This window comes from Sylvia atricapilla, chromosome 3 (assembly GCF_009819655.1).
Source record: "Sylvia atricapilla isolate bSylAtr1 chromosome 3, bSylAtr1.pri, whole genome shotgun sequence".
NCBI classification, from domain to species: domain Eukaryota; kingdom Metazoa; phylum Chordata; class Aves; order Passeriformes; family Sylviidae; genus Sylvia; species Sylvia atricapilla.
The window spans coordinates 96,832,132-96,842,235 of record NC_089142.1 but is presented as its reverse complement, the minus strand read 5'-3'; the positions used below and the strand labels follow the sequence as shown (position 1 = coordinate 96,842,235).

At 51.1% G+C, this 10,104-nt stretch overlaps 1 protein-coding gene across 1 annotated transcript; it reads right to left on the bottom strand.

Annotated features, from left to right (window-relative positions):
• Positions 1-357: 357 nt before the first annotated feature.
• H3-3A (H3.3 histone A) lies at positions 358-7,151 on the bottom strand. Its single transcript, XM_066316294.1, has 4 exons — positions 6,993-7,151; positions 5,433-5,587; positions 3,461-3,614; positions 358-1,011 (listed from the first exon to the last, which is right to left on the bottom strand). Exons 2-4 carry the CDS (start codon positions 5,558-5,560, stop codon positions 883-885), a joined length of 411 nt encoding a protein of 136 aa, XP_066172391.1. The 5' UTR covers positions 5,561-5,587; positions 6,993-7,151; the 3' UTR covers positions 358-882.
• Positions 7,152-10,104: the final 2,953 nt, after the last annotated feature.

Genomic DNA, 10,104 nt, shown 5'->3' with positions numbered 1-10,104 from the left:
AAAAAACCTGAAAATCAGAAATGCTTCCAAATTCAGCACTAAATCAAATAAGAAAGGAATCTAAATGACAACTAATTGCTGCTTCTTAGCACTGTAGCTTAGAGAGCTCAGTTCAGCTCCAGACTCTACCTGGTACTCTACTCACCAAATTCACTTTTGTGTGGAGCAGACAAATTGAACATTATTAAAAGAGCCTCACATACACTACTTCAGCCAAGGCAGTACCCCCAGTATTTCCTAGATATGCCCCAAGGAATTAGGCCATGCATTGAAGAGCAAAAGGGGAGGGAAGGCTTATCACTTTTTAATCAATATAACCCATGTGTAATTTTTAAAAATCAAGACTAAAAACAGGCATCATTTAATGTATTTTAATAGCAAACTTACAGGAACAGCACAGAAGACAGACAACATTAAAAACATGTACTTGCATGTAGGACAACTCAGTTAGAAAAGTATAGTGAATGGATGGAATCTACTGTATGATAAAAATGCTACAAACACCATTTAGTTGCCATTGATAAGAAATTTACTTGTTTAAAAAAATCCAAATGCTGGCATTGTCCAGAAAAATTTGACAGGTTTATTTATAATTTTTTTTTATAAAGTTGTTTTGGTGAACAAGTTTCAACAATTCATGTTATTATTTTTTTTTTACCACATTGATTGTTTTTATGTCCCCTTGTTTATATTAAAAATCCACACACAAATGAAAATGGAAAGAAAACTTGCCAATACCCGATTCTGTCCCCTATTTTTCCACTTGCAACCATATACTTAAGGTACCTTTTAACCCCATGGAAAAAATATCTAACGTTCATTACTACCAATAACAGGAAGAAGATTTTGCTTCGAGAATGACAAACCCATCATGGTGAGGCTTTAGGCACGCTCCCCACGTATGCGGCGTGCTAGCTGGATATCTTTTGGCATGATTGTGACACGTTTGGCATGGATAGCACACAGGTTGGTGTCTTCAAACAGGCCAACCAAGTAGGCTTCACTTGCCTCCTAGTGTGGAAGAAAAGAGGTAAGAAGATTTTCACTCTCTGAACACCAGGGAAAAAAAAAAACAAGAGTCATAGTTCAGAATTAAAAGTACAGTGTAACATGGCATTGTGGTTTTGATCCTTATTACTCACAAATATCAAAAGTTTTAGACTTTCAGAAACAAAAAGTCTCCACTTTCTTACAATTTTCTATGTCTAAAGCAGGGTACTGTTGCCATTTGGTAAGGACATCCTCCAGAACACAACAGAACTAATACTCCCATGGGACATTCGCAAGACAGGAAGGGGTTAAATTATCAACAGGTTAATTTGTTTAGGAAATTCTCTTTTCAAAGGCTGGGTTACACTGTTTGAGAGACTCGTTTGCTGCCTCTTCCAGAGTAAGAGTCACTGAGCATCAGGTGAAATTGGCAGGTGCCAGGGAAAAGAAGAACATGTATTCCTTCCCAACACACAGGTCAGGCACACAGCTCCTTCCACAGATACTGAAGAGGTGGCTTAACTCAAAAATAAGCAGAAAAAAAATACCCTGAGAACTATTAGAAATATCATAGAAATATTCCTTCAGTTCAGGAACTCCTTGAACCATCAAAACTAGGAGATCAGTCAGGGAATTACCATAAGACACTTGCCTCATTCCTGTACTTTCTTCCTGCTTATCTGGGGACACAGCACTGGCCCCCACTATCACAGAAGGTTCTCACCTCACACCTGAGAGAATCAGGGGCAGCACAAGAACAACACTGACCACAGAGGTTTTCCCTGTTACTAAACAGGACTCCGAGTTACACAGATGCTCAGCTGGACTTAAACATTCTCCTGACTCACGTTAAGGTAGCTGCTGCTAAGCCCAGCACAGCAATGGTAATTGTTTAAACACTTTTGGGTTGACATGGAATTCTAACACCTATCAACCTCCTAGGAAGCATCTTAGTGTGCCAGTATTGGACACAGCAACACCTGGGCTGAGAAGGTGGGAATGATGGAGCTCAATTATAGAAAGGAGGACGAGGTCACCCTTTCTACAAAACATGCAAGAGAACAACTTGTGTGAACCACTTCATTGCCAGGAACTCCAAGAATCAACTTATTAGGTTCAAAGATTCTCTCTTAAAACATAAGATAATCCAATATGAAGAAAGAACAATATTTACTACAACAGATGAGGACTGAGATATTACTAAAGTCGTTTCATTTGCATTGGGATACAAGAATCCCTAATGAAGTTTTGTCAAATCACTATGTGAGAAGTTAAGACACTTCGCCAAATATCCGAACAATGTGGTACCCAAGGGGGTAATTTTTTATATAAAAAAAAAAAATTATTTTACTTTTTTGAGTCTGTTTTTTCAAATATGCAAGCAGAACACACCAGGAGTTGTATGTGACCAAGTTCTATACCAACAACTCCTTAATGCAAAACCAGGAATCTTCAAAGCAGGAACCTTCTGAAAGTGCATTAACTACATTTTCATAGGAAGTTCTAGATAAAGAGACATACAGATAAACCTCAGGACTTAAGAACTACTACACAGAATTACTAAAAGTAAAAGTAGCAACTCTGCAAACACACAGAGGCACTTTTGAAGCTAAGCATATGCCCAAGTTTATGGGCTCTCATTGGCCCCTTATCAAGTGGAAGTCATTAACTAGAAAGAGACCATTTTGCCTGTATGTCAGACAAACTACAATTACAGATATGCTCTGGAACAATCTTTCAACAGCTAAAAGAACAGTAAAGACTTATCTTGAATCAGGAGTGTCTTTTATCACAGGGAGGTGTCCCCATGATAAGAACTGAGTCTTGTGGGGGGGTCTTAACTTAGATTCAGGAATTTGGGCCAGAAAGAGCAATTAGTATTTTTCTCTCTATATAATTTAAGTTACATAACTAATATATATTAAAAAATGTGTTTAGCATCAACTACATCCTAGGAAAGCAGCAATTTCCCTAACTGGGCTTAGATGTGGTTTATTTGGCTGTTTTTCTTTAGAGGGCATTTGAGGACACCACAACCTCCCCATTAGGACACCCTAGAACACGTTTTACACAATATTCTCTTTCCAACTGCAGAGCTCAAAGGCAGAGGAACTGTGTTTTTCTTGAGCATCTTAAGTACTGTTCTAACAAATTGAGGGGCTATTTAAAAAAAAAAAAAAAAAAAAAAAACACAACACACCAGCCCAAACCAAAGCATCCCCCCAAAAAACACTTATAGGCTCTGTAAGGTTATCCTGCGGTCCCGCACAGGCATTCCCAGATCCCCCGTGGGCAAGGCAAGGCTGAGGTGCGCATCCCTCCCCACCGGCGCGGGCCACGCCCACCGCGCCACTCCCACCAATCAGAGGGGGCCCAAACTAACCCTGGAAACAGCCCGGCCAATGGGGGAGCGGGGCGGGGCTCCAGGGAAGCCCGGCGGGGGCACAGCCGCGACCCTGGCAAGGCTCACCTGCAAAGCACCGATGGCAGCGCTCTGGAAGCGCAGATCTGTCTTGAAGTCCTGAGCAATTTCACGCACCAGACGCTGGAAGGGGAGCTTGCGGATCAAAAGTTCAGTGGACTTTTGATAGCGCCTGATTTCACGCAGAGCCACAGTACCCGGCCTATTAAAATGAAATACAACGAAAAAAAAAAAAATTGCATTGAAAACATATTCTATGTCACCTTAAAAATAGGGGTCCATCCTCCAGACTAAGCCAAGTACCATACACTTCTGTTTTCCCTAGGAGAGACCCAGCATTTGCAAAAAAAAAAAATCAGTTCTGCTGGGAAAGGGTCACTGTCTTCTCACCACCAATCTTCTTGGCTTCAGCAGGGATCCATCAGGCAGACTCCTGAGGCCTGACGTCGCCAAGAGAAGACTTGGCCAATGTGCTGTCCACCTGACACCAACACAGCTCAGTGCAGATGTGGCAAACACAAAGCTGCCCCAAGTTCGGCCGTACCAAAGGTAACCTCCCAGCAAGAGGCCTGACAGGAACCTTGATTTCAAGGGAAAACCGGTTCTTTTCCTTTACTGTCAACATTCACAGAAACAACAAAATTTGTATTTTCTGTTGTACTGTCAGTCAAAAGTATCCAGCGTATTTCCCCACATTAGCTTTGGTGTCAGAATGACAAACTCAGATTAGCAACATATGTTCACAAGCATGATGTCCATCTGTGAAATTAATACCACATTTATTTCCGTGAAAGCTTTATCTTTTCCCGCTCCAGCTTTATTACGCTTCTCCCAATTGATTAATTCTGCCTCACACCCAGAGCACAACTAACAGAGTGGGTCAGATTAGAAGGGACCACAGTGGTCACCTGGCCCAACCTCCCCGCTCAAACAGGATCATCCCAGATATGGTTTCTCAGGACTGTATCCAGACGGCTTTTGGATATCTCCAAGAAGGAGACTCCACAACCACTCTAGGCAACCTGTTGTAATGTTCAGTCACCTTCACAGTAAAGCTCTTTCTCTTGTTCAGGTGGAATTTCCTGTCCATCAGTTTCTGCCCATTGCCTCTTGTCCTGTTGCTTGGCACCACTGACAAAGAGCCTGGCTCCATCCTCTTCAGACTCCCCGATACATTAATAAAATCCCTCCTGGACTTTTAGATTAAGTCCCATATTCGAAACCCACTTCTTCCCAATCCACGTTTTCCCCACGGAATACCTACACCTAGCCCAACGCAATCCTCCAAGCTGAAGTGCGACTGCCGCTGCTCTGCGGCGAGCCGGGAGGGGAAAGGCCAGGACTCGTTGTGTGTGTGACAGCTGTGCCGCTGTACCCTCTGCGGCCGGGGGGTCCCAAGGCCGGGAAGCGGGACGGGCGCGGGGCGGTGCTGGAGCCGCGGCGCACGGGCGGGTGCGCGGCTCCCTCTGGCGGCGGCTCCGCGCCCTGCAGGGCCCCGCGCCCGCCCAGCGCCGCCGCCGGATCCGGCGCCGCGAGCGCAGCGCCGAGCGCGCCGGTAACAATAAACTTGGCGGCGGCGGCGCAGCCCCGCGGCGACCTCTAGAGAACCGCGAGTACAAAAAATTTAAAAATTTAAAAGAACCGCCGAGCCGCGTGCGCCGCCGGGGGGGAGGGGTGTCGATTTGGTAGTCACCAGCATCGGAACGCCCGGAAAGGGGCTGATGACAAACGCCGGGCGTCGGTGTCGCCCTGGGAATTCCTGGTTATTTTTTGCGGCTGGGGACCGGCGCTTGGGTTTTTTCGGGTTTGGGTGTTTTCCCTTTATTTTATTTTATTATGTTGTTGCTGTTCTTATTCTGCCGACAGGCGGGCGGCCTCGGGGAGCGGAGCGCGGAGGAGGCGGGGTGAAGCGCCCCCCGCCCTATCGGTCCCGCGGGGTGGGGGGGAGAAGGAGGGATTTTTTTGGAGGGGAGGTTGCCCGGTAGCGCCCCGCGGCCGCCTCTGCGCGGCGCTGCGTTACCTGTAGCGGTGCGGCTTCTTCACCCCGCCAGTGGAGGGCGCGCTCTTGCGGGCGGCTTTGGTGGCGAGCTGCTTGCGGGGCGCCTTGCCGCCGGTGGACTTGCGGGCGGTCTGCTTGGTACGGGCCATGCTCCTGCCGACGTCGCTGCCTTACACCTGCCGGGGGGAACGTGGGCAGACGGGGCAGGGGGGAGGTGATGGCCCCGCTCGGCGTGTGCCCCCCCGGCACCTGCCCCCGGGGCGGGCGGCAGCGCGGCCCCCGTCCCGCGCAACGCGTCCCTGCCCCGCCAGCCCCGAGCCCGCGGCGGCCGAACGCCTCCGACAGCCAGTTTAAAAAAAAAAAAAAAAACACACCCAAAAAGGAAAAAATTAAATTAGAAATTAAACGCCTGCCGATCGCGGAATATTAAAATACAGCTTTTTTTGCCCACGAATTCAATATCAAAGCGGCGGCGGCTGAAGCCGAGCGAGCCGCACGGCAGCAGGCGCGGAGAGGCGGCTGTCGCCTCCCCCCCGCCGGCCGCCCGTCACCTGCCAAGTGTTTGCAAATACCGCCCGGCAAACATCGGGGGGCTGGCACCGACCCGCCGCTCCCACCCGGCGGAAAACCTCCTCGGAAACTGCGGAGCAGGGGCCAGCGGAGCGGCAGCCCCCGCCGGCCCTTCCCCGGGCTGCCCGGCGCTCGCCGCCGCCCGCCGGCGCTCCCCGACCCGCCGGCAACCGCAGGCAACCCGGCGTTTATCGTGCGAAAAGGAAAGGGGCCGGATAAAGTGCGAGAAAGCAGCAAACTTTGTTTTCGGGGGGTTGTTTTTTGGGTGCCGTCTTTCTCTTTCTGTGTAACTGCTTCCCCAAGAGCTGCCTCGCTCCCAAGCGCCTCTCACAGGCAAACTCAGCTCCCAGAGCCAGAACAAAATGGAAACAATCACGAAACGCAGCCCTAGTCCTTTTGCAAAGGAGGAAAAAATAAATTGCAAAAAATAACGCCAAAAATATCGCCAGGAACTCCAAACCATGCGGGTGCAGATGCAGGGGGAGGCAGCGGAAAAGTTTGCACTCGAAAACCAAAAAATTGCGTTGCGTTTGGGTCGTTCCTTCGGCGAATTTCTTTCCCTTTTTATTGTTTTTTATGCAATAGGAAAAAAAATATGGTCGGTGACCAGAGAAAAGAGACAAGATGGTGAAGCTGAGCAACAACTGTGGGGAGCAGGGGAAGGAAGGCAGGAGAGTTACCCTGGGCTGGCGAGCGGTTCCTCTTTGCGGCCGCTTCCCAGCCCCGATCCGGGGGATGTCGGGCTGAGGAGGCAGCTGAGGGGCTGGGGAGGCCGCTGCTGGGGGTCTGGAGCGGGGGCGAGGGGAGCAGAGGGGGGCAACGACCGCGCGAAACGGGGCCGGGGGTGCCGGCGGAGGGAGCCGCTCCGGCTGCGCCGGGAAGGCGGCGCGGCCAAGGGGAACCCGAGCCGCCGCCGCCTCCCGAGCCCCCCAAAAGTTTGTGGGGAGGGTCGGGGGGCAGCGGCGGGGGGTATCGGGGCGCGGGGGGCGGCGGGCGCGGCGCCAGACTTACCCCGTCCGCTGGGCGAGCGCGGCTGCCGTGCGGGAGGGAAGGAGGGAGGGATGGAGGGCGGGCAGGCGGGCGGGCGCAGGAGGAGCCGGAGCTGCTGCGGCTGGCGCTGGCGGCGGCTCGGAGCACAATTGAAAGATGGCTGACCGGCGAGGGCCGGCCCCGCGCGCCGCCCCGCCCCCCGCGCGAGGCCCCGCCCCGGCCCGCGCGGCCGCCAATGGCGCACAATGGAGGGAAGGCGCGGCCCCGCCCCCGGCCCCGCCCCCGGGCCGTGTGTACAAACACAAAAGGCACGCCGCGCGCGAGGGGATTCCCCGGGCCCGCGGCCCCGGCCGCCTCCTCCCCGCGGCCGGCCTGCGTCTGCCGCGGGCTCTGCTCCGCTGGGGGGCACCGAGCGGCCGGCACGGCTAGGGCACGGATCTCCTCACCCCGCACTCGGCACTGGCCAGCCCGGGCATCCAGGCATGCGTCCAGTTCGGGGCCCCTCGCTACAGGAAGGACGTGGAGGTGCTGGAGCGTGTCCGGAGAAGGGCAACGGAGCTGGGGAAGGGTCTGGAGCATTTGTCATACGACGAGCTGCTGAGGACGCTGGGATGTTTATCCTGGAGGAAAGGAGGCTCAGGAATGACCTTATTGCTCTCTACAATTCCCTGAAAAGAGGCTGTAGCCAGGTGGGGATTGACCTCCCAGGCAACCAGTGACAGGAGAAGAGGAAAAGGCCTCAAATTGCGGAGGGAGGACATTAGGAGGAATTTCTTCACAGAAAGGGTGATTGGACATTAGAACAGACTGCCCAGGGAGGTGCTAGAGTTACTGTCCCCTGGATGTGTTCAGAGAAAGACTGGACATGGAACTTAGTGCCACGGTCTAGTTAACAAGTGGTATTCAGACAAAGGCTGGACTCGATGATCTTAGAGGTCTTTTCCAATCTAATTGATTCTGTGATTTTTTTTTTTTTCCCGCTATATATAGAAGCAAAATTTTAAAATTTCTCCCTCTAAGTTGGCCTATCAGAGCCCACCCAGCGAGGATCTGCTGTGGAAGGGCCATACTTAGTCTGTAAAATGAGAGCTGAGTGTCAGGAGCGATACTTTTATCTCAGAACCACACTGCAGGCACAGCAGTTCACAAGGAAAATCTACCGTAGGGAAGGAAGATGAGCCTCATTTCCTGCATCAGTGCTGTCCCACTGTTTGGAGTTTGAAATGCAGCTACTGGAAAAGTAACTATAAGTTTAGCACTGCCATTGCCAGCAGATCCCAAACGGTTGTATCAACTGCCATGATGTTTAGTGAGAAAATGTGCTCTTTATTTTCTATTAATGTCAGGATCAAAATGCCCTGGGGGAAAACTAACCTGCATTCTAATACAACTGAACAGTCACTGGCAATTGTCTTGAGCACATCTCAACTACAGAGTAAGATCCTCTGCTCACACAAACTGGTGCCACCACCTTGTCTGTCATTTAGGCATTAGAAGGAGCCATATTTGATTTGCAAAATCTTTATTACAGATGATGATGTAATGCAGCTCTGTGCAGAGACAGCCAAACTACCTCCAGCAGCAGAAGTGTTTTAGCCATGTGAGCCTTCACTTGGGGCTAATCAAACCTGACAAGAAAGAGAACGTTATCGTGGGCAGAACGCCCTGCTAAAATAGATATAGGCTGCATTAGTGCTCAGATAAAAACAACGGCCTGTACTACACAGACATGACCAGACATGTCACACATACAATTCTGACCTTACGGTAAGTTTATGAAAGGTGATTGTCAGGAAAAAGAAACGACAAAGGCTTTTATTTACACTTACAGAAGTATTGGTGGATTGACTTATATACTGATAGTATTTCATGAGAGAACAGCACCTTACTGGACAGTCGGAAGTGAACTCCGAGCTGTTCAGTATCATACAATAAGAGTATTTGCAAATTCTCTCTAAACCCTAAAAGCCAGGCACCGAAACTGGCATCAATTCCCCACACAGCACACAACCCGTGATGAGCAGCTGGAAAAGTTGAAAGAGGGCAGCACTAGCTTCCAGCCGCAAGAAGCTGCCCGGAGGTTAATAATCCATAGGTTTTCCCTGTCAGCTTAGCTCTGCCCGCTGCCGGCGGTGCGGAGGAAGCGGCCGCGCTTCCAGCGCTCTCCGTGCGGCTGTTCCCGCGGAGGAGGCGCTCGGCTGCCGGCCGGCTGGGACCGAGCCCCGGTGTCACCGGCGGGCGCGGAGCCCCCGCACCGGGGCTGCCGCGGGTGGCGGCGGACGGCCCGGGCCGCCATTGGCGGGAGCGCCCTGGAATTCCATGACGCCAGGCGGGCGGGGCGCGGGCTGTCCCGGCCCCGGCGCTGCCCCCTCCCACAGCCTTTCCCCCGGGAGCTCGGCGGGGAGCGGGCTCGCGTGTCCCCTGGAGCCGGCGGCTCTGGCTGGTTTCACACGCGTGAGGAACGCCGCAGGCAGGACTACAGGGTGCTGTCTGCCCACTGCCCACAGCGGGACACAGGGAAAGCCCAGAGAAGGAAAAACTATTCCGGTATTACCAGGGTTTGCGCCTTCGCTTCATCGTCGTTGATTAATGCCATTAGACCCGTGCTCTTCCAGGGCTGTAGGAACAGGTACGGCCCTTTGAGCTTTACCGCAAATGCTATTTGAGCACCTACAGGACAGCACAGAGAGAGCTCAACTCTGAAAAGACTCCAGACGTTCATCTTTCACTGGCAGCACCGATAAACCTTTGCTCCTCCTTTCCGAAGGCCTTTATCTCTGCAGACCACAGGCATCTTTCACCCTAAGGCATCCATAAGCGGCCATGAAGAAATCTAACCTAATGAGATTCCACTGGTTTAGCCGGCAATAACATGCCAAGGACAACTGCAGTGCTTCATCCTCACCCAGCGTAACCACCGCTGCTGCAAACGTCGCCAGATTGCTACGGGAAAGGAGATTAGGGTGGAAAACAGCTGGTGCAGAATGGAGCCAAAGAAGATTCAAATGATAATGAATAGAAATGAGGAACATTCAAATCAGAAGTTGTTCTCAGCACCTTTCGCAGAAAGTAGGCAGCCCTCATTCAGAAAAAAAAAAAAAAAAAAAAAAAAAAAAAAAAAAGAGGTAGATTT

Coding starts and splice junctions, on each gene's coding strand:
- H3-3A (XM_066316294.1), bottom strand. CDS start 5,560: ATGGCCCGTACCAAGCAGACCGCCCGCAAGTCCACCGGCGGCAAGGCG. Junction 3,615..5,432: donor AAGAAGCCGCACCGCTACAG/GTAACGCAGCGC, acceptor TCATTTTAATAG/GCCGGGTACTGTGGCTCTGC. Junction 1,012..3,460: donor CTGCCATCGGTGCTTTGCAG/GTGAGCCTTGCC, acceptor CTTCCACACTAG/GAGGCAAGTGAAGCCTACTT.